The sequence below is a fragment of the Branchiostoma floridae genome, chromosome 14, assembly GCF_000003815.2.
Source record: "Branchiostoma floridae strain S238N-H82 chromosome 14, Bfl_VNyyK, whole genome shotgun sequence".
Lineage (NCBI taxonomy): Eukaryota > Metazoa > Chordata > Leptocardii > Amphioxiformes > Branchiostomatidae > Branchiostoma > Branchiostoma floridae.
Genome location: NC_049992.1, coordinates 15,020,755 through 15,046,338, shown reverse-complemented (window position 1 = coordinate 15,046,338; position 25,584 = coordinate 15,020,755). Strand labels below are relative to the sequence as shown.

The following is a 25,584-nucleotide window of genomic DNA, read 5'->3' as shown; positions in this document are numbered from 1 at the left end:
CGTTCAAGTAGAGGTGGCAAGGCACTAATTTCCTGTTGCCGTGGCGGCTACAGTACAGAATAGAAAACGACATTGCTATCTTTTCAAATCACTAAGCAATCAGCCCCTATCTAAAGGTGTCTTGAACATGAGTTCGATTTAGGAATGTTTGTTGCACTTTCTAGTGGTGTCATGAACGAAACATTTACCACAGTCCCTGTGTTTCATTTACTCATCTGCAACACAATTAGCTATTAGTTAGCAATTTAGATGCATTTAAAACTGTATGCATACATCTTCATTATCATAATCTGTCGTCTCAAGGGATGGGGTAAGTCCCGCCGATCTGCACAGTGTTCATTGGTCCAAAGGTGCTCCCAGGTTCTCTATTGCAGTCCCTGGCTGTCTCTGGAGAGAGTTCTTAGTTACGTAAGATTTCTGGAGTAAGTCTTTCCACGCATTGGTCCTCCACTGCATGAGTAAAGAAATGATTTATTCACTTGTCCGAAGACACTGACCACCAAACGCGGCACGCCTGTGCTTAAGTCTGTGAGGCACTTGGAACAGTATACCATAGATTGACGTGTTGTATAACATCAAGTTCCATCGGGTGCCATAAATATAGTTTCGCCACACCAAAGAATTTTCTATTGAGGCCTTCGTAAGATTGTCTTTAACAGTCTTGTCTTGATTATCTGAAATATATACTAGTATATCTCAGGATTACTGATGCTCATTGGCACATGGCCCTTTGAATAATGTTAAATTCGCGTATTTTCTCTTATTTGTTGGTATTATGGCACCTAGTGGAATTATGAGAGTGGATGTTACATCTTACTCTGATCTTGCAAAATGATGCTCAATATGTGTTATCCAAATTTGTAGGAAGTACTCGAGTCATGTCAAAAGTAAGTAAGGCGCTGAGTGCTACTGATCATTAAAACACTAACCTCCAAGCAAATCCTACGGTAGCATAAGATAGCATCAAAAGCTGTCAGAGGAGTGAAGCGTAACACACTCCCAGGCCGGCTTCACTCCTATGACAGCTTTTGATATACTTATGCTACCGTATAGGATCTGCTTGGAGATTACAAACACTTCTACTTGAAATAGGGCTCCATTGACCACATGATTTAGATAAAGGCAAAATCTGCATACTTTGTGTAATGTAATGCAACTCCAGATAGCTAAATTATATCGATATGTTTTAGTCTTATCTGCCGTAAAAGAGGTACGTGCCATTGCTTTGTACATGTCTCTTACTGTTTTGGCACAATTAACATTAATTGTATTTTGAACATAACGGATTCAACTTTCAGGACAAGAATTCTATAGCAAGGTTTGTAACAATTCATTGACAATAATTAATGGCCCCTCGACACGCCACCGAGAGGATAGGAGAGCTCAGTTTTGGAGAGTAAGGGTTATTGATTAACCATCATGGTAACATCACGTGGACCTTCAATGGGGGCAACTAGACAGGCGGGCACCCTGAGCTTGTTTAGGCTACAGGAAGTACATTCTATGGATGACATCAACGAGTTCATTCATTTTTCCTGATTTAAACAGGACCAACAGGACCCGTAACCGGTGCAATGGCCGAGTGGGTAGAGTGTTCGCCTTGCATGCGGTAGGTCGTGAGTTCGATCCCCGGCCGAGTCATACCAAAGACTTTAAAAATGGTACATGCTGTTTTCTCTGCTTAGCACTCAGCATTCGGGAAAGAGTATGGAAGTTGAACACACACCACTACCAGTGGACTAGCCCCCTGCTGTAGTAATTGCGTTGTGTGGTCCAAGGGCTACTGAAACGGAGATGGGCACCGCCCTATGCACCATCAGGCGCGGGAAGGACTTTAACTTTAACTAACAGGACCCGTAAGTACCAAAAATGGGAAAAATATGTTATATAGCTTAATGACTAATTGTAGAAATAACACTAGCGAAGCACTCCTGACTGTAGTTGTAGAAGTGGAACTAGTAGCATAGTTCTAAAAGTGCTACCACTATATGGAAGCCATGACTATAGTTGTAGAAGTGAAACTAGTTGGATATTTGTAAAATGGACATCATTGAAGTCATGGGTATGTTTGTCAATTTGGAAAGTGATACCAGTCTACCACATTGGTGTCACTTATTTTACCACGCTAGTTCACTTCTTGAATACAGGGATGGGTGTCTTATTGGCTGTGCTGCAATGTTTTGTCACTTCTGAATCAATTCTTGCTACAACGTTTATGGTGTCGATTTTGGAAGAGGATGCCATCCATCCTTGAGTGCTATGAGCCGAGAAGTTCTCTGAAGTGACCTTGCTGTTTGAATAAGTGCACTTTCCAAGGCATGTGCACTTTACAGTGCATCATTGAATCATTGCCCCGAAGCCACATAAACGAAATGTAATTTATAGAATTGTTTTGACGATAATCAATGCCGATGGGGTAAAGAAAGATTTAGTGTAAATAGATCAAAACCATTGCTTCACGGAAGCAAGTATGGGACGGAAGAATGAAAGTGCAACACACTTTGACACACTCACTCACTCACTCACTCATGGCAGGGTATTGTCGCTCTCTTTGAGGAACCCCTCCCTTGAACTGTTCCAGACTCTTCTGCATCTGACTCTGTGGTCAGGTGGGACCTAGGTGTTTCTGCAGGTAACTTTGACACACACATGACCTAAAACATTGCATAGATGTACGTTTCGTACGTTTTCACTGATGCTGTTAAGGATGCTAAATTATACTCTCAACCTCGAACATAGAACAGCGGTGTCAAAAGAAACATTCAGTTCAGTTCAGTTTATTAACCTATCTGCGTTGTAGATTGAATTTATGTTACAATAAATTTGTTTCATAATAATGGGAATATGACACCGTGAAAATATGGCAAAAAAGACAACAAATCACACAAAGCGTAAAAGAGTTCTTTTTAATCGATGGAACTCCCTCAGCTTTTCGAATTGCTCGCCCGCAGCGACGCTCCCAACCCACTTGGGGCACCGGTGCGGCACTTCGGGGTTCGTTTACTGCGGCACTGTTGTGTTAGTTTAGCTGATCTTTTATGATTTAGATATTGCATAATACTTAAATACAAAATATATTTTGTTATTTTCGCCGGTTTTGTATCATTTAGATCTTGCGTAATACGTAAATGTATGACTTGATAGACAGTAAAACATACGATCAAGAAGAAAGAAGAAAGTCTTTATCTTCGAAATTTGTTGAGTCATCTACGAAACCCGCAGTGCCGCACCGGTACCCCATGTGCAGTGAGATACCACCTGTACCGCAGCCTCAGTGAGATACTGTAAATGCAGAAATGTTCGCGGTGGATTAATGTAAAATCACCGCGAACATTTTTCTATTATGATATTAGATTGCAGTCTATGATGTTACCGCGAACTTAAATCCACCGCGAAAAATCCTTTTTCCCGCTACCGCGAAATTAAATCCCCGCGAACTTAAATACATTTACAGTACCCGTTTTACTAATCGTACAATATTTGAAACACCAAACAAGTCAATCACGTCATTCCAACTTACAGCGTACTAGTCCCCACAGACTTAACTGCAGTACATTACACTTTCGACAAGATCCCTTTGAAAGATAACCGGATACAGAAGTCTATAATCGTTTTCTAAATTCAATCTTCCTTGCAGCGAAATGGCCCTTGCGGCATATCTAACTATACCTGCGGGCATCTGAATGCATTTGTACAGTCGTATGAGCATTCTGTACAATAAATATGCGCGTATGTGATATTTCACTTCAAAGTTTCCTACAGTTTAAATTGAATATAGTGAAAACGTCCCTTGGATGTAATGTGGTTACATGAAATGTAATTAGATTCCCCACTTCCCATTCCCTTGAGGTCTTGTTTGATGATCCTCTCAAACCGAGGATACGTCCAGGAAAAGATCGTAATTATTATCGGAAGTAGTAATAGGCATGAGGTAGTCTATGGTCCAGAAATACTTACTCATGAAACAGAAAGACACTGTTAACGTGGTTGGCTAGAAAATAAAACTGTTCAGTTTGCAAAGCTTTAGAAAACTGTTGAAAACAGAAAGCATTTAGAGCTTGTAAGGCTGTGACAATTCACTTTCTCTTATGGGTCGATTTCCTAATTGCTATGCTTTTATTGGTGGAGCTGCCAATTATGATGGGCAGTCTTTTTGCCACATTGGCCTCGGTTTCGATCTATCATGTCCGTCGCGTGAAAAATATGTATTAAGCTCATGTTTACAATTGCAAGCAATCTGCACCAAACGACTGTAGACCAAAAAGAAGGCAACTTTTTGTGCAATTTGGAAATGCAAACATTTACTTTAATTCAGCAAGTTTTAGATGAAGGTATTGCTGACTGCAACGTTGTTTTAGCAACTCTCTCTCTCTTTTTTTCTCCCCCCCCTCTCTCTCTCTATATATATATATAGAGAGAGAGATATAGATATACATATATAGATAAATCTGTCTATTAAAAATGAAACAAGATTAATAGATTTATAACGACTCAGAAGGGTATAACTTACGTGTAATTTTGAAAGATGGTAAAAGATAACTGTATCATGGGAGCATTCTTACAATAATTTATCACATTGAATGCTGATAATGTTTTTAAGAGCCATGATTCCAATTTAATCTTCGAGAATATGTTTTTATTGATGATCGCGACTACTGCCAACAATCATGTTATAAAAATATACGTGGTTCAATCATGTAGCAAGGGACATCCAGGCACTCATCTATCCAATATATTTGTACATTTTAATGATAACGTATCGATTAATCATTTGAATACTGAAGTAATCAATGCATGCTCCAATTTTCTGCCCAATTATTGATATTAATCTTATCTTACAGTTGTAGATTATTGATTTCATGGGTGCACAATTGGGAGATAAATGCAGTACTTTCATAAAGAAATATGGCCGAAAACTGGTAGGGTAATACGGATGATCCATGGGCATTTTTATACCGAAATTGAACAGACGCAGGAAGGTCACGCTATATATTGCACGGTGAGTTATTGCCGAACGTATCCAGGCGGTTTTCGGAATTCCAAGTTCCCATTGACCCCTGATCCTCAGATATAGAAAACCGCCCTGTGATGCCAATCTTCTACAAACCTCCTCAATCAGGGCTGTTCAGGAGGGAAAATGAGCGGCAATGTTGGCGAATACATGTAGCAATCATTCGTTCTCTGTTTAACTACTACTACTTTATACCATAGCCGTTTGATTTAACTCATTGTTATACTCCGTTTAATCTATAATTCTGCTTCTGTTGTCTTTTTAACGATCCATTTTATCTGTAAGTTTTAACTGAATTTTAGTATCATTGTAAATTGGAGGCACTTGTATATTGTTATATGCTTTTAAATTAGCGTGTGAAACTTTGTGAACCTCGCAATTCAGCCGATTGGCTGCGATGAGTTTCGGTTAAATAAACCATTACCATTACCATTTCAAGTCAAAACTGCAATCATCGAAAGACGTAAAACCGTACGACGTTCCAACATCAAATGAGCTTTGGTTAAGATGATTCCCTGTGTTTATCTGGTTATGGAAAAGTGAGTAAAATTTCAGTTTGATCAAACCTATAGAATATACTGCCTACAACTAAAGTGGGTAGAGTCTTTTTTGAAACCGCCTCTCGTTAGACAAACATGTAGGAGGGTAGCCATCTGTCCTTAAGATGTATTGTCAATTTTGTTTGGTGGAATATTAGAGTTATCGTCCCATTTTCAAGTTTCTAATGCCATGCTCCTCTATTGTGGCGGATTCTTAGTAAAGGTAAGATGACGAATGTTGAGTCAAGTACCCCGTCGCAACGTGTCATGTTCCAGTGGTTGGTCCATTTGTCATGAAGATAATGACGCTCGTTCGGAACCAATGCACAACTTTGTTCAAGTCTGCATGGAACATGAAATGTTCGACTTTGCTATGGATATCAATCTACAGTTATACCGTATGCATTTATCGATATCGATGTTGGTTATAACACATACAATCTAAATGTAAGTCGTTGTATCAGGAAATAATCAATAGCGTAACATATATATCAGCCTCTCATTGTGATTAATTCAAGCTGAATTTCTTGTGATCTATGAAGAAGAAGAAGAAGATCTTCCAAATAAGTAGGAGTGTTAAGGTGCGGCACTGTGGGTTCAGTTCACAGCCTGAGGCACTGTTTTGTTATTTTCGCAATTTTTTAATAATTGAGATATTGTGTAATTCATAAAAGTAAGACAACAAAATACACAATACGGAATAAAACTCGTTCTTTATCTCCGAAATTCCTTGAATCGTCTACGAACCCCGCAGTGCCGCACCGGTGTCCCAACTGCAGTGAGAGTCCACCTTTAGAGAAGTACCGGGGCGTTTGTTCATTGCGACACTCACCGAAGGTAGAGGCTTATCAAAAGAACTCTGAGAACAACGCAAAGTTCGCGACACTGTATCACAAGATTACATGAGCACCACTCTGTGCAATTCCCCCATTCATTCCGACCTTGGTGCCCCACCATCCTTCACAAACTACCCGCCTGTTGCACGCCACAATACCGCTATTACCAGGATCTATCACTGTGACAAATTTAAGCACTACACTATTCAGGGAAAAGGCTTTCTTACCCAAGCGTATAACCGACTTTGAACCTCAATACTTTACTGGGTAAGTTCGGAAGTAGGGATTAGCCATTGCCATATTATTAATCTGATTACAGGAATTACTAGTATACGCTTTATACCTAATACATGCTTTGTTGCACCTTCCTTACCAAGTCATGGTTATTTGGTATCTAGTAAAACGTATTGGAGAAGTTATTACAGGGTATGTGTGGGGTTAGGCAAATGGAGCAATATATATAAAATTCCCTAAATGGTTTGTGAATGATTGAATGCATCTATTTTATACTATGTAATTGCAAAGGTACAACAAAGGTGCCGAGAACTCGAAATGTTTACACCTTGTGCTTGTATATGCTATCATGAAACGTTGTATGGGGTTATAGGTATTGCCCTAGTCTCTATTGAAGGCCTGTATAATTAAAAGAAGACAGTACTGATGTATTGGTACCTGACAGATTTAATACTTTTGATATGTGCTGATAATGTACAAGTGAGCATTGTATGTCATATATGAAACAAATTTTGTAATTTCCATTATAACTAACATTGTAATGAGACAAATTACATGGGAATGTATAGGGTCGTGGATCTTTATTTGCAAATGATGTTTATGGGCTGTCAAGTAATTTTAATTACAATATTAATTAGACAGGATACTGGATAACAGAATATGTTGGGCAGTTGTACCATTGTTTTAACAGGATTCAAACAAGACGCAGGATGTGGTAACTGTTCTTTTATTAGAAACGTCAGTAGTTACAACTTATTCAAATTACTTTGTTTATCTATCATCCCGAACGATTGGAAAACAAAGAAAGTGTTTCTGAGACAAGAGGGAGTGTGCCATCAGGATATGATATAAACAGAAGCGGAATCACTCGTGTCTCTAGTAGGATATGTGAGATCTGTAGGAGTTAGACGCCGTCCTTCGTATGGTCGGAGTGTCCGTCAGAGAGACAGCAGACGTCCGGCGAGTGGATGTCAATAACTGTGTAAAACAACATACAAAAAATATAAATGTCTTTGACTTTCGCAGTATCATGGATTCGTATAACAGACAAGATGTGATCGGATATAAGACCTTACTTGAAAGTTCATCTGTGTTGGTAGAATTGATTCTTTCAAAAATTGGACGGTGACCGCTATAGACTTCCTGCAACTTATGATCCACTGCTCACTGAGCCACGTGTTCTATCTGCATAACGTGACGTCACGGCAGCAGTGGATTGACTAGTGCTGTTCGTTCGAAAAATTTTAGGTGAATCAAATTTTTGTGTTGGATATTACGGTTTAACTAATTCAAGATATAAGAAATTGTGTGGTGAAATTAAATCTGAACAGCTGCATCTTAACTGTCAACGGCAATCTTTCTAAAAATCATCAATCTCATCTGCCCATCGCCCATAAATAAAAACAATAAACTTAAGAAGACTGCCTCAATCAACAATAAAAATGAAAAGATTCCCATGTTATTACCTTCTGAAGCAGAGATGAAGACGACGTAGTTTGACGGGAAGAGCCCCACCCTGCCTGCCGTGAAACCCAGGCACCAATCACCAGCCTCCCCTTCTAGTACTTCAATCACATCTCCCGCCTCCAGACGTAACTCGTTATCGTCTCTTGGTTTGTAGTCATACATGGCCCTGGCGTATCTTCTTTCTACAAAATGTCGTTAGAAAAGACTTATTCCTCCGGGCTAAGTGGACGAGAAGACTATATACGTATATCATTATATATCTAGTTTCAAAGCAGTAGCTTTTTCGTCATGACATCATGTCCATGTTCATGAGTTTTCGATTCAGGCAATTGCAATAATCGTAAATACTAAGTTAACTTTTACTTTCTGTGGATAGTAAAAAAGGCATGTCCTTACCTTGTGTGTTTTTCCGCAACGTGTCAATTCCATTTTGATCCGCTGGGTGGTATTCTGGTTTGTCTGGGTGGTAGATAGTGTGACAACATTGTAGAAAAAGTAAGATAAACGATGTAAGAAGCTAAAATTAGCTTTGGCACTGTTGTAGTTTGTATATATCATGCATAATTTGTATATATCATGCATAATTTGATATGTTTTGTCTAGTTAAGGAAGAAATGTGTCAACAACGACATCTGGTAAGATGGTGCTGTATTGCGTTGACCAATATCTAATTATTCCATGTCCTACTATACATCATTACACTATATGTATTGTTGAAGACCGTACAATATTCAATTGCACTACTGCGCTATTGGGCCCATGTTATTGCCGAACGTATCATTTTCTCTGTGTATATATGAGAACTAATATTCCATTTCAATTCCATTTCAAGTTTCTTCAAGTAATCTGATTCTTTCTTACACAGATGAGCTTCCATTCCGATTCTTTTTTGTAATGACCATTTCGGAAGCCCATGTTGGACACTCCACACACCGAAATTACCAAGCCTTCAATTGTCTCTGTACCCCGCGGTGGGCTCCATAACAGCGAAATTACCGTACGGAGAAAATAGTCCATTTAGCCGGACTAATTTGGTTTCTTTCTGCAAAATATCGGGTTTGTCACGGCCATTTTCTCTCCCCGTGGCTATGCAATTGTAGTGTAGTCTACGACACGTACAAATCAGAATATAATGACTGAAGTCTACCGTAACTTTTTACCTGGTAATGCCGACTGTCTCCGGAGGTCTTGACCTTCATTTGTAGCGTGATCCCGTTTTGATCCGATGTCGTAGTAGAAGGCGAACTTCTTCCTTTCTTCCTGTTTCCGCCGTCTTCTTAAGGCGTATCCCAGAAGGCAGAGACAAATGAGGAACCAAAGACCACCTGCTGTGGCACCGATGACTATGGCTAGAGCTGTAGCGGTGATTTCCTTTTGAATACCTGTGAGCAAAAATCTTTTGGTCATGTGCTCCACAATTTCTTTTTCGAGATCTTTGAACAAAATTATGCAAAGACTATTTCATTCTGACAGTCTTCAAGTTGGTTTTTACGTTTGCGTTTGACACCATGCCTTTGATTAAATCTGACAACAACAACGGACAAGAACTCATTCATAGCCCCGGGTGCATTCTTATCTCTCTACTTTGACGTTATTATACCAACGCCTGTCAAAGTGAGGTGCTGAAGAGGATTAAATGATAAGGTCTTTGCAATAAACAAAGATAGTATCGCACAACGGACATGAATACATGCATACTCTAAGTTTTTGTATGACTGCCAGGACCTACATTAAAGACAAAGAGCATAGTTGCCGGATAGTATCATTGTTCATGTGTTAAATCATGACATATTTGACTGAAACGTACCCGTGACTGACAGCTTTGTTGTCCGAATTTGCCTCTGTCCAACACCGTTAGTTGCTGCACATGAGTACGTACCACTGTCGTTAGCTTCCACAGTATTCAGCACAAGGGAGCTCGTACGGACATCGCCGGACAAGACGTAAGAATTGGCCCTTAGAAGCCGTCCGTTTTTGGACCACGTGATGTTCGGAGTTGGGTTGCCATCGGCCACACATTGGAAAGTCACGTGGTCGGAAACACTAACTTTCATAGAGTCCGAGATGCTGATAATAGAGGCAGGATCTGGAAAATATGATAATTCAAAATTTGTACTGGTCTGTATGCACGCAGTAATCACATCTAGACGCTAGGCGTCATCGTTCATGATATCATTTGTTTGGTTTTTTAACAAGCGACTTCCCAACAAAGGTACATCAGCTTGTTTAATCATGCCTTAATGTAGTGACAACTTAACTTCCACATTGAAGTCCAGGAACTAAGCAGATGCGAGTGTATGTTCGTTCCATACGTCCTAATACTGTTTGTCTTACTGATTAGGTAGCTCTTCCTCAAAGAAACCGCTAAGTTCAGAATTGCCAGCGTGGAGCCGACAAGTAAGACTTTTACACCGCACATGACCCTGGAGATGAAAGCGACTATTTTATTAGATCTTGGCATCGGTGAATGGCCCAAACGAATGGGGCACTCAGACCAGAAATCGATATGATGTGATCCTTCAATAAGGAAGGGAACTCTTCTTAATCCTGAAAATGGGCGCAGAAGCCTCGTTTTATGACTCACGAGAAGCCCAGGACGTAAAACAGGTGGGGCCAATTGTCGGTTAATGATCCCTTCACTGGGCTGAATGGAGAAATTCTGATTTAAACAAGATATGCCTTCGGCCTTTTAGTGATGATAAGCAACTAAACGGTGCTTTTAGCGTTATAAATGTTCAGTTAGATGAGAGCAAGCGTAAAAGGACTGAGAGAATGTTACTCCAATATGCCATATAAGTAAGCCGTCCCTTCCATTACAGTACATCAGCGACACATTACTGCCACTAGATTCTGCTCTTCAGGATACACCAATGAGGAACTGGAATTGAATTTACCAGTATTCTACTCGACAACACAAGTTTGTATCACGGCCTGGGATTGGTTTAATTTACAAGACACCAATGAACACTCACATTGAACTCTGACCAGCATACTCTCAGCTGCAGGCCTGACAGGGTGGTGAACAAAACAGGTGTACAGTCCGGCATCAGCTCTTGTCACACGGCGGATGATCAAAGATGGCGACTTCACATTCCCGCCGGAGTACTTCCCTTTGTAGCCGTTAGCTTCGATTCTTCCGCCGTCTTTTTCCCAGTAAAGTGATGTTATGTTGGGTTTGGCGTCCCTCACAGTGCACATTAGAGAAACAGTCTTTCCCCAGGTTGTGATGTATGGATTGCTTGGTCCAACCTCTAGCTTTGGCGGGACTGAAATAAATTGAAAGTAAAAATGAATTTGAACATATTCAAATGATTGCACTAGTTCTGCTCTTATATGATAATCTTATTTACTAAGTTACCATTTGTTCTTCTTTCGAGCTAGTTGTTTCACATTGTTTAGTTTGACATTAAAAATCACACTGTTCAAGAACTTTGATAATGCCAAGTGCATGGAAATTGCCATCGATTGTTTCCTTCCTTGGTCTGCCAAATTCTATGTAATAAAACCAATAAACTCATTACTAAGTGAAGTAAATGCACTGGAGGAAAATTGCTATTGATCGTAAAGAAAACCCATTAGAGAAGTCCATTCGAGTGTTTATAATGATGTGTTATCTTCGTTAAGTCAGGGACCATCGACTTATTCCAACACTTACCATGGAGTTCCAGGCGGATGAATTTCTCGTCGGTTCCCTGTTCGTCGGTCATGATTGACAGAGCGTACATCCCCTCGTCATCCGCCGTCGTACGATCAATCCGCAGGGAGGCTTGTCCCACAAGCTGAGCTCTCCCCTTATAGACGCCATAAGCACGCCTTATGTTCAAGTCAGGAACATAGGAGAACACACTTCTTCTCTGCTGGGACGTGCTGTCTATGTCAACTTTGTGCCATATGATTGAAATCACTCTGTAGCCGGTGGAGTATTTAGCTGGCAAAGTTGCAGTGTCACCCAATGTGGCTTTCACAGCGTCCGGCAGGTTGATTGATAGAGCATTCTCTGCCTCACAATCTGCAGAAGACAGTAATTACATTGTAAGATATAGTAAACATACAAAATACATTCGAAACTTTGTATCTAATTTTCCAAGCGTTGTTGAAGGTCGAAATACTCTTGTGACAAAATAGTCGACTTGAAACTAATAGTATGTTAATGTTGTGGTCCATTTTGATCTTCTCATCAAGAGAGGATATTGTGTTGAATATTTATTCGAGGCTTTATTTTGATTTCGCGATAACGATAAAAAAATATCACGTTACTACATATATTTTTATGTTATTGCCATATTGTTTTAGCTAATAATCCATAGCTCTTAAAGTTGAAATGTTATAACTTTAAGTTTAACAGATCTTAAACTAAGTTTTAGTTGATAAAAAGGTTAAACATTAAATTCAACACATGCATGTGTCATTCTACTATTGGAAATACAATAAGAACTTCAGACGCTACATGAGGACGCTTTACTTGCCAGGCTAGGCAAGTCGTAGCAAAGAGGGTCTGCATAGAAATTGTTTACTTGTGATACCATGTCTACTTGTGATTACTAACGCATCGTATTTACTTTTCTTTAAAAAAGCTTCATTGAATCCTATGATATAAAAAAAAAAAACATCATGGGATCATCTTTGTTCGACACGATGAAAAAAAATTCAAATCTAAAAGACTTTGTCAGCCATTTGTCTCGTGACACCTCATGGGGAGGGCACAAGAAGTACACACAAATAAGTCAATATACATGTAGATAATGACATATATATATGAATACATGTGCAATTACATGATGTTCTACCTTAATCAGCATTGAATAAAATTCTAACATGTTGAGGTTACATAATTGCTAAACAATCCACACTCTGATTAGTAATCATGCTGATACAGGAACACCATAGTTATCACGGAATGCCCATATTAGCCAATCAGAATGCTTCTCTGGATTGGTAACAGAGGGGCGGAGGCGAATTACCCTGTGGAGTGGCACATCAATGTACCTAATAGCGCGTAAAATTAAAACTATGGGGAGAGAATATATGCTTTACCATGCTAGTTATGTATTCTGTGTGACAGGAGGGTACTTAAGTTCTAAAAATTGATATACTGTGTGCCCCACGTAAGGTAGACGGCAAAGCTTCCATGTACATTTAATCCGTCATGCTAGTGCGTAAAGGACGACACAACATTCTTGACGAAAATGTACATGGTATACAAAAAACCCTCTGGTGCGATATCCATTGAAATTAGACATTGTATTATCAGACAAATCAATACTATGTGGATCGTTCTTGAAAATAGCCTTTCTAAATATCCTTTGGAAAGTTTCCGTCAATTCCAAACACCGTTAGAATTGTGAAAGCAAGCATATTATTAAGATATTTTTTAAACAAGGAATAAGAATCCTATCTTTCTTACTGTGATCTACTATTTACACGCTAAGGCAAGATGTGGTAAAACAGCGAGTATACGGCTGTACATTTCAGCAAGACTTTGCATAAAGGTTAATGGCGCCGTCAGCGCAGTAAAACATGCCTGTGAACGCCATTATTCTGAATTTATATTACAGAAATTACCTCGGTTATCATGGAAATTGCAGATTAACGAAATGAAACACCTCAGTTGTGGCTTAATCCACCGTGATCCTGTGATAGCGCTGCGACGTTGACGCCTTCGTTTACGACTTGTATAGAAGTCTTGCGCCGTGAGTAGTAAAACGGGGAAAATTAGGTGTTATCTGACCGAAGACAGACGGCCCGGTGTTACCAGTGCAGCCATCCGTGAATGTCATCTTCGGCGCTTCCCGACAGTAAAACACGCCCCGAAGTCCGGAACTAGGGACTTAGCATCTAAATGACTGCAATTACGTTCCTTGCTGCCAGAAGGATTTGGGACCAAAAGGCAATTTTGACTCAAGTTTTGATAAGACGTACTACAGCTTTTGAGGACTCGAAAAATCTTTCTACGTGTAATCTTCTTTGTCTAGTTATCTCGATTTATAACAAGGTACACACGTTCTGAATATTTTACGCAATGTTGATACCCCGTACGACCGGAAAGGGCTACTACAATATGTACAAGGATATTCTTTCACAAGGAAAAAGATACTCGTCCTGTATCGATTTATAAGAGGGAAATGTTATATCCCAGCTTTATAAAATTCGGTGTCGACAGATTTTGTTACTTATTTGGATGCCGGTAGCATGGGAAATACTACCTCAACGCGGTTTTCTTGAGGTAGATTTCCAGAATGTCGAAATTAATGTCTAATGGTAAATTATACATAATGTAACAATAAATTCTGTTGTTCTTTCACCTCACGTTTTGTCCAAAATAAGTGATAAATCTCTGCAGCAAAGATCAAAGACACCCAGCGGGGATTAATTAGGTTGTTTGAGTCTCCTCAATAATTAAAGTAGAAAGGGTTTCCCGGAACCAAGCTGTGATTAATAAGAGACAGCCAACTTTCTGAAGACGGAGTTCCAATCGATTTGCCTCCTACGGTTGATTGACTTATACAGGTATCGATCTGTTGGCGGGTGCCCGAAAATGGAGACCGTAGTCCTCAAGACTACCACGTCTGAACTCATTATTTGATGCTCATCTGTTTGCTTACTTTCAAAACATCTAATAGTATGTAGCCCCCCAAATACAAGGGGACCCAGAAAACACAGCACGTAATTCAAGAACAAAGGAAATATTCTTACATTTTAAACATAAAAGAATTTGAACGTATATATATATATAGAGAGAGAGAACTTGAATCAAATGAGATCATAAGAAGAATGAATATTGCAACGTTGTAAATGAATTGATAGCATTTATACAAAACTAAATCTTAAAATCAGAGTCGTAATCAACAATAAAGTTCACTGTCCTGTATGTGAAATAAAATTGAAACTCATTCCCCATAGCGTTCGAAATTCACTTGACATGTGGAAATCCTTTGACACAAGAATTGTTTTAGAACAAGGATTTCTCCGAGACGGTCGTACATCACACAGCAATCGACCGGTACATGTTAAGATATCTAACGTTACTTGTTCCATTATGTCGAGGAACTGTCTGCGTCAGACAATCAATTCGAGACAACAGAGTGCAAATGGAGAAGCCGTAGACATATGATTCCTCATTCTGGCAAAGAATATAACTATTTGTCTTGTTGCTTGATGTCCTCATTGTTGTATCGGACTCAACACGTGGTTATAGGATGATTTGTGGTCACTGTACATGCAGTGTTTTATTGGGATTTCTTTGGGCGTCGATTATTTCTTCGTAGTCAGTGCATCGCAAAGTGGTCACGTTGCATGCACAAGCAACCTTCCAGTCACGCAGGTAGTTAGCATATAAAGCAAATGTGTCATAAAGGGATTTGAATCATAATTAGCACATAATAGTCGCGAGTGTCAGAAGAAGTGGGTTCATTCCTTGAAGGACACACTGTCGAACATTTAGGTCAATTCAATTTTTAGTGTTCGATAGAATTTTGGAAATTCCTTCTACAATACATTCACAATTGCCAATCTAAGTTTGACAATTGACTGCGTTGTACTGAGTTCCACCGTTCAGTGATGACAATTTTAACAGTTGATGGACAAAATTTCCCGACAGACGATAGCCGAAACACAATTAGCAAGAGGTATCGATCGCAGGCCTGGAAGGGTGCCAGGATCTTTTGAACTGGGTCGGGTGACAGTCAGAAGAGTCCATGTTAGGCCATGAGACATGTCAGTTTGGGAAAGAAAGTTGTCCCATTCTATCTAAATGGAAATGATATTACATTGATAGTGACATGGACGCTTTTCTATCACACGGAAGCTACGCACAGGTGGAGCAGTTGATCCTGGGATTACCTGGGAATAGGCTCCGATGGAATATTTCCAAACTGTCTAGTCCTTGACTCACTTCTTTGTAAGCATGTTAGGTGCATACCGAAGCGTCCCAGGTGGCAGGTGCCGCGGCGAGTACTTCAGTCACATGAATAGGGTTCGGCAGCCAATCGCTTGAAGTACAATGCTTATGGGAGATAGATTTCCTAATAGGAAATAAATTTTTGTTCCAGGCAATATTATGTGATATTAGCATCACGAAGTGGATTGGGCTAATTTTTTTAAGGTATAATTTTTTTGAATAAACGAAAGTATTTTTTCAATAGTTTTACACAGACATGTTGCTGTTGCTATAATAAATTAAATTTCCAATAATTCCTATTTAGTGTTGTCGCTATTGCCATCGACAGTATCCATAACTATAATCAACACAATGATTATTGCACCTATCATGGTAAATGTAATTACATACAATCCCCGTGATACAGGGTGTAACGAAGTTTTTAAATTGATTTCGTGGCAAGCATACATACTTCCATCTCTTGCTTGATTTTAAAGAATGATCGTAAAGAAGGCCGATTTGAGCTTTCATGAATAAACAAAGGCTCAAACAAACAAAGAAAAAACAGAATAGCAATCCATTTAGGAATTGAGGATAAACATCAAATCTTTTGATATTCTACCTTCAATGAAATGCCATTAACAAACCTATTTGGCTACCTCATGTAAGGCACACCTTGTTCAGAGATAAGACGTTACATGTCGTTGGTGCCCTTTTCCCATGACATGTTACTTTATCATGGGACCATTCTGGTATAATCGTAGCACAACAAAGGCAGTGTTTGGATTAAAGTTCTGGCTTTGAGGTGATTTCAGGGTATAAATTCTATCAGAAATGGATTTTCTATCATTCGATCTCATCGGCATAACTGCAACCACCTATGATGACGTTATGTAAAAATTAATCCTAAATAGCCAACTACTACATAGTTTCGTTCGCTGAGTCCAGAAATGTATGCTTTTGAAACGTGGAGGCGATTATACATTTCATGCGGAAATGACATCCTGGCCATATAATAAAAGGTTGTATACTGAACGTGAAAAATCAATGTGAACCGTATGTTTAAAACTGCGAATTTGAATGCCTATAGAATGCTACCTGCAGCACTTTTACCCACGGAAAGTGATTTGTAAGAAAACTCACTTCCCATATCAGATTTCCTGAGATACTAGGAGTAGTTGATGGTCCATCAATATCTCATTAGCTTCTGTGGGGAGCATGAGTGTACTTCTACTACAATTTCGAATGTCTGCATCAGTCGATATAAATTGCAGGTAACAGCAAGTTGACATTGATCCCTGTTTCGATCACACCCAAGTCTATCTCATTCCGTTTCCCATCCAAGTATTTTGATCTGCAACACACATCTATGCTATTTTTCCAACACTTGTTATCATTTTCCTGCGATCTTACCTTCTAAGAAGATCGTTCCTATGAGGATCTGGATGAGCAGCATCTTGAACAGTCTTCGCGCTGGAATGAAAATCACACATGAGATTGGGTACAGGCTGTCGAGCACACGCAGGATAAATTCCCATCCCTCCTGCTACTCTTGCTGAAATAACTCCATACTCAGTACGCCGGCTTCGGTGGGCCTTATCAGAGGAAGTCTCGTGGCTCCAATCCTTAATACAAAACCGCAGCATACGCACCGTGGCCGCTCCCCGCCCTACTCGTACCCGCTGATAATGGCACAGTCAAAGCAACGTAATTGCGGCAGCCTAAGAGAGAAATCCCTAGTGGATCCCTGTTGACTGCACTGACTCTCAGTGTCTGAGTACTGATACTTGTAACCATGTGGCGCACTAGCTCAAGCCTACATGCACCGATAATTCCCGGCAGTTTCAAGACTCCCCTTGTATAGGATACTTTGCATTTATGATAAAAGGGGGTAGATAAAAGACTCAAACGAAGCATCCAGATCATGAATTGATTGTTAACGTTTGAAAATTTTATTCATGTTGAATGCGTTTTAAAAGAAATAGAATGCAAAAATCTCCAACCAATATAAAGAATCATTGAATTCTTTATTAATCTAATATTTCCAACAACTGCGTGAACCTGATTTGACCTGCGGGTCAACTTTTTCATTTCCATCGAATAACATTGGGGCAATAAATGATATATGGTTTTTCATGTCATCATATTTTCTTCAGGTAACTTCATTTTATGTTACGTATGTGCAAGTTTGTCCGTACCCACTATGCGTCTATATATGTGGTACGTACAACAGCATCTCTATCTTAAGAAGTACTAAAACTATTGTAAAGGAAAACATTTTTTTATATCACACTTTGAGTTTTACGTGAATACAGGATTTGAACTGTACAGTTCTGGTTGGGTTATGTAGAATGCATGGAAGAAAAAACGGAAAGCCGTATACATCCATTTTGTCTTGGGTTATTGGAAATATGATGGAAGCCATAAATCTTCAGTGCGCACGGTGACTCATGACAAATGTGTTGTCATTGATGCGTCGTAAAAGGCAATTAACAATAGATGTTGCCTTGAGGAGTCAAGGATGAACGCACTACGTACGGTACGGGTCTCCAGAGGGCCTGTCGTTTACGGTTTACTCTTTTATCCATACGATCCCGACAATTCTGCGGTAGAAAAGAAACTTTTGAACAATCGTAGAAGCAAAAAGGTCAAGTTTTTATCCAAGACCAATGACATAAAAGTTGGTGGACACCGTACTCTTACATAAATGCAAAAAGGTATTTTTTATTTACCCAGTTTGTAAATGGTTATGTTGTATGGGAATCAATATTGCACATTAGCAGGATATACCGTCCCGAGTCCTCTCCTCTGGCGTTTTTTTTATCGGCAGTATCAAAAAGGTATATATCAATACAAAAGCATATTGTGCTTTTGATAGTTTTATCATGCGTATAATTGTAAAAACGGGCTTATCGATATTATTTTTGAAATTATGAAAACCAGATCATTTTACAGGTACTTAGAATGTCTTTGAAAGATTTATATGCTACAAATTTCTTTCATAAATTGACATGAAACCGTTTAGACATGATTTGGTTTAGGACTATAATGACATTGATGACAATGGGAATGTGGTTGATATAGACCTCTCGTTGCTTAGTACATAATGATTTTCGGATCGAAACCTATCAAACAGAATGAAACAATCACTACGCAATACAAAATTCCTTATGTTCACAATCTTCTTGCATCTTCTTTTTATTTGTAACTGCTGTTAATAGCAATGATAGAATAGTTAAAAGATAAAATAGAATATTCCAAGTTAACCTCAGACATCTGTGTAAGAGTCTTTTGGTGTTTTCTCATTTCCGATTTGCATGATTTATGTTTGTTCAGTTTTTCCTTCAATTTACCGGATGAGGGAATCTTAAAAGAAGCTTGGCGCAACAGATTGAAATATGGACGTTTATGTGTAAGGACCTTTTCCTATCACGTTTATCTAAACACTCCACAGCACACGTCATGGTAGACAGATGGTTTTCGTCTGTAAACAGGAGATGGATAACATGTACAATACTTAGCTAGCTTCCGACATATTGAAAGCTTGCGTTAACGCATATCAGTGTAAGATATGGTTTATCATGAACATTAGTTAATACGCAAAAGTGTTGAAACACGTAGAGAAGTGAATACCTACTAAGAAAATCAGCATATGCCATATTCTTTGCTCTGTTGAGGGGCGTACACGGTCGTTTGAAAAATATCAGGTAGAAATTAGGCAGCTGTTTTATTGACAATGATTTCATAATCCCATGGAGAAGCCTGTCAAAATTATAAATATAAACTGATAAGCAAATGTAAAGAGGAAAGCATTATCTCAAAATTCTTCTAGACTAGACTCGTAGGAAATGACCCAGGCGGGCATCGTGATTGAAAGATAGGCAGGCAGGCGACTACGTCAAACGAACTGTTCCGTGAATGTCGTCGGGAATATCATTGAATCTGAGTGATAAAATGGCCAAGTAGCGCCGAAAGCTGAAAGAATTAGCATCCAAATAAGTGCAATTATCTTTTGATGAATTTGCAACTCCGGAGGGATACATGTCTTCCAAGGTTAGATTAAGTTCAATATCAAGCACTTAAGGCAACGTAGTAATTTAGCAAGAAGGGTGGCAACAGGATGGATATTGAGTTCGCTGGCCCATGAAAGATACCTTTAGATTGTCTTTCCCAAGAAATTACGCAAAAATGTAATTACATTTACGTCCCGTCATAACTGTAACATCTGAATGAAGAAGGCGTAGAGACTAACTCCCACCGCGCGGTAGTTCGTACGTGCAGAGTTGTCAACTTTAAAATGTATCAACTCTCTCTAAAAGTACTTGGCATCCAGCCAGGTTTACGAGATTTTGGGTCTTTGGAGTTCTCGCTATCTTCACCACCTCCTTTCTCGTCCTTAGTTAGACAGTAAAGTAAGTGCATATACCGTATCTGCCACACGTGTATAGATTTTACAGCGGTAACTGCAGAGCCCAGAAAGTGCTGACAGTGGAAACACTTTGCACTAGATGGAACTTGTGACCTGAAGGTTACGACTTCATTCACTGTGAGGCGGTTCACTCATTCATTACCCGGGTGACATCTATGCCATTACTACACGCCAATTAGGAACACCCTTGCCGACCTTTGCTACCAGTCGAAATTTGTGGCCTTGTTAGCTTGACGAGAACCGTTGGTCGTCACACCATCATTGAAGACTTTCAATCAGTCTAAAGTGGCTAGGGCAATTGAATATCTTACAAAAAAGGACTCTGGCACAGGCTACTAACGTTAATTGCTGCCCTAGACTGACATCACATTTGCTGACGCTGTTGAGGCTAAATGTAACCTTGTTCAAGATCTCTCATTGGGCATGCTAAGTAAAAGATAAATTGCTATTGCAAGATCTTACCAATGGAGCGCACTTAAGTCGCCAAAGTCCATCCATTCATGTTCGAACCTTTCCAGGTCTACACACAATGCCTTGTCCCACAGGTAGCAGGTAGCTATATCATATCAGACGATGTGCTTTCATGTCTACTGGAGACTGACTGTCCGCTTTGTACCTGAGGGTCAGCGATTCACTTCGCCGTCTTAAGATAAATGACGCCTTACATGTTGTGGCATCTTGCCCGGGGCAACAATTAAGGTATATCTACTTAGGGGATCGGACTTCAAGGTAAGGCGTAAACGAACATCAGAGGCTGTCATGCGGTAATCCAGTATATATGGCTTGCTCAGAGGTGATAGACAACAACGTGATTCGATCGTAAATGCAGACAGAACACCGATGGAGCTTTATAAATATGAGGATTAGATTATATGTATGTTTAATTTTTTTCCATGAGATGTCGGATGAGACAATCAATCAACAGTTTGGCAGATTAGTAAAACTGAAGGATTCAGCATGGCCCAACTGTGCATAGTTCGTGGTGAATATGAAGCAAAGAAACAAACAAATAAACAAACAATTGAATTAGTTTTTTTTATAAAGCTGAGGCGTTTTTTTTATCAAACTAAAAGTTTGTTTGCTTCGCTTAAACTAAAAAAAAAGAAACACCCCTAGATGTGACAGACCAGCTTTGTCCGTACATGTACATACAGCACAAACTGCGGTAGGCCGGACTGCTCATTTACTTTTACAAATTTAAGAATTTATTCTGTGTACATTGAAACCTTCAGGATATAGAAGGCCAGGAGAGAAGGAGTTAAGTGGTTGCCAGTGGCCCCACAACGGGGACCAAACGGCTGCCAAAGATCACGAAATACGCATGGGAGGTAGTGAATCATTGAATTACCTTGTGTCAAATGTCGAGGTGCACTAAGTCATAGCCTCGGGCGATGCGGTGTCAGCAATATGTATGGGTTCTTGGCATGAATTATGGAATTCAACATCCATTCTCTATATTGTGGCCACTAGAACGACCTACCTACTCAGCTCTCCTGCAGTCATCGGAAGCATTTTGTTGCAGATATTACGGAAGCAATCATCCGCCAAAATGGCCTATCAAGCAGCGGTGGATTCGCTGGAATTGACCGCCGGAAGACCAAGACAGCAACACGGCAACAAGCTTTATCGACACGAAGTAAAGACTTTTGTATGGTCAAATATAAGGTACAAAAAAGTAGACACAGAATAGATCTTAAAACTCTACTAATTAAACAATAAAGGATTATAACAAAACCTCTATATAATCAGGGCATGAGGCTTAACACGTACATAAGTGTCACTATCTTTTCTAATTACAAAGCAATATCGTATGTATTTACCTATCTTAGCATTAAAAGGGCTGTTGGATCTAAAGATATAATCAAATCTACTTCTGGTATCGAGCGTCTTACAATCTGTAGTATTCAAACACAGGGGTGTGAATAACGTATTGCGTAACACACCATACATATAGGACACTCCATGAAGAAATGAAATCCATTTCCAATTTGCTTTGGACAAAATGGGCAGAACCTTTGGTCAGGGGCTAGATTGTAGCCCAATGCTATGAATAGAACAAGAATGACTAGAAAAAGGTTGGGATGGCGAAAGTGTGGTATACAACGGTATGTTACTACTATACAGCCTATTCTATCTGGACGTTTGAAAGACAAAACTAACCCTCGACAATATGTCATAACTGGAAGAATTGACTGCCTTGCAAGTTATATCTATCATCTCAATATACCAGCGTAAACTTTCAGCAACAACTTCTTTATTTATTTCTTGGTTTGGCAACTTACCCACATGAAACTTTATCCATGTTGTATGTGACGAGAAACCTCAAATTGGCGACTGTCATTCCAACCCCATTAAAACACCCGATAGAATCTTTCTGCTGTAATGAGGTTGGTGCTGGCAATTTTAACTCTTTACATCTCACCTTCAAAGATATCGAATTCCTGTAATGCACGCCGTAGGGTTTACCTAACATTGAAGTTGTTGTGATGACGACATCACAACATTTGTGTCTCGGCATTGTTTTTTGTTTTTCTCAAAAGTGGCTTCTGCGAGCCAAACAGTCATGAGTATCTTTGATTAGATATTGTTGAACAAAATACGGCCTCTGAATGCAATCTTCAACTACAAGGCATTTACTCAGATCGTTTTTAGAGAAGCGGTCGTTCATGATTTATTAACCCAATTTTTGTCCGCATTTTCCACGACTTTTACGATATTGCTTTCACCTTAAGGTATAATAAATCGCGTTATTGGTGACAACTTCTTTTTTCCTCAATGGAAACCAGAGGTGTAATCCAATCACAAAAGCTGTACCCGTGAGATGCGAGGAATTCGACTTTGTCAGAAAACCCCAGAAAATCGATTGTTAACGTCCTGTAGTAAAGAAATGCAATCCCGCGTCTATTACATTTGGTGGTATACAGGCGGTTTCAATACTCTTGTCATTATGGGCCCTCGGCCCCTATCTTCGGATGGAAAAGACCATGAAGGTTAAATTGCTTTAGAAGCTGGATGTGCTGGGATCGTTAAATATGGGTAGAAAATAAATCAGTCGATGGAGCATTCTCCACTTTCATGATGAGGTATCGCTCCATCAACACTTTAGGCTGTCTTTTCTCGTTAACAACTAATAAGTATGGGATTTTTCCCTCTCCCAAAATCTAGCCTATAACCACCCATCCATACTAAATCGACCAAAACCAATGATGTCCGTATAAACTCGCCGATAAGATGTGCCCGTCGATGCTCTGGAGATATAACTTTTCGGTCCACTTAGTTTTCCAATGATGTACATATCCAATAGCCTAAGCCCCGGAAAAATATGTATATACCCGAAAATGTACACCGGAAGGGAGGTAAATCTTAAACTTATCTAACGACCAGTGTGTATTCCAGCAAGATGACACATCGACGGGCAGTTAAATTGACAATCTGTGTATCAGTATTTGATGTTGATAGGATATATCATGTGGATCTTGATGACTTTAATGATGACTTTAATTAAATCTCTCTCTCTGTCTATCTCTATCTCTCTATATACATGTATGTATTTACATATTCACCCAGATGATTTAATGTCATCACAAACGTTACGTTACAACGACTACGTGTATAGAACAATGAAATGTTGTAGCTCCAATAATTACACTCTATAGACCATTGCGGTCGTGGTTGGGTTTTCCACGTCATCGCTCATTGCTGGATGATGGATATTTGCTTGGATCTTGTCTTCACATAATAATTGAGGCCTAAACCTCATATAGATTATTCTCATTAATTAGGACTCATATTGTCTATACTGAAGCTCAAGTCACACGGCATAGCAGAATATGGCACGTCAATAGTCCAAATCCAGCATCACTCATGATTGGTATGCAAATCTGCCACTGTCACCAAACGTACTATATATAAACCACGCACCTGTTCCATATACATAACAGCACATAACAATATAGTTATAACTTTTCATAATGCTTCCAAAAGGTGATGACATATGTATTTGGGGTAAGGCATTATCAGAACTCTTAACAGGGGAGTCTAGAGACGAATAAATGGACAGAGAACATTGATTATTGATATCATAAAAATGTTTAAACAAAATGACGTCGGTCCTGGGAGGATAATAAGCCAATGAAGCCAATGTGTCGCCTCTTACAAAGCCGAAAACTTAAAGGGTGTCATTAGATAAATAAGGAACATCCGTGGACAGGGAAAACGAATCCCTCCCAACAAACTGTGTCATACAGCTATTATTTAGTATGTGTGTAGAGAGTTTTATGGTAATATTGACCGCGTCGAAGATGCCGCCGACTTTTCACGGTGTCGTCACCCCATGACCTGACCCTGACATGACCTAGAACAGATAGCAGTGTAAAGGTGGTGTCTCATTGCACTTGGGGCACCGTTGCGGCACTGCGGGGTTCGTTCACTGTGGCACTGTTGCGTTATCTTCGCCGATTTTTATAATAAAGATATTGCTTAATACGTAAAAGTATGACTTAGAAGACAACAAAATACACAAATTCGTTCTGTATTTCTGAAATTCGTTAAGTATCTTTTGAACCCCGCAGTAATGTAAGTGCGGTCAGATACCACTAAAGTTGAGGCTATCAAGCACAGCGGGATGACGTGCACTAGATTTCTTAATTCATATCTTCATTTAAGAACCCAATTACAACGATATTCATTTTAGCTAAAAGCCTTCCATGATATACTCTAAAACTTTATTGTCGTCAAAGGCAAAAGGTGATTAACAGAATTATCCTGTTTTCTTGTGTGATTATGATTTGGAAGAAGATGTAACGGGAGAGTTTTGAAGTGTAATGATAAATGATGGGGATTTTGGATACTTCAGTAAAGCTATTTCTTCCAGTAAGTTCACCATTAGCCAAAGGGTGGAAAATTTATGTAGACAAAGACGTAATACTCAAATCCAACATGACAACAGGCGGCTTTTAGCTGAATTCTCACAACAGAAAGTTGTATCGACCAAAGCAAAAACGATAAAAGAGAAAATAAATCGATTTACAATGTCCGTTACTACACAAAACAATTTTGTATTTCAACCTCAGAGTATTTTAGGTAAAATGATATAATACATTTACTCTAAGCCTGCTACTTCAAGTTTTGCAACGTTATTACCATTCATGATATAAAAGCTACATGGGAGTGCCTTAAAGGAAAACACCACC

The 25,584-nt window shown here is 39.3% G+C and overlaps 1 protein-coding gene across 1 annotated transcript in view; it reads right to left on the bottom strand.

The window, feature by feature from the left end:
- Positions 1-7,130: 7,130 nt before the first annotated feature.
- Positions 7,131-25,584, bottom strand: part of LOC118429939 (hemicentin-1-like) — a 61,766-nt gene continuing 43,312 nt past the window's right edge. The window contains exons 6-8 of the mRNA XM_035840586.1: positions 8,484-8,546; positions 8,087-8,269; positions 7,131-7,598 (exon numbers count right to left, since the gene is read on the bottom strand). Coding sequence (XP_035696479.1) covers positions 7,525-7,598; positions 8,087-8,269; positions 8,484-8,546 — 320 coding nt within the window. The 3' untranslated portion in view covers positions 7,131-7,524. The remainder of the gene's footprint in view (positions 7,599-8,086; positions 8,270-8,483; positions 8,547-25,584) is intronic.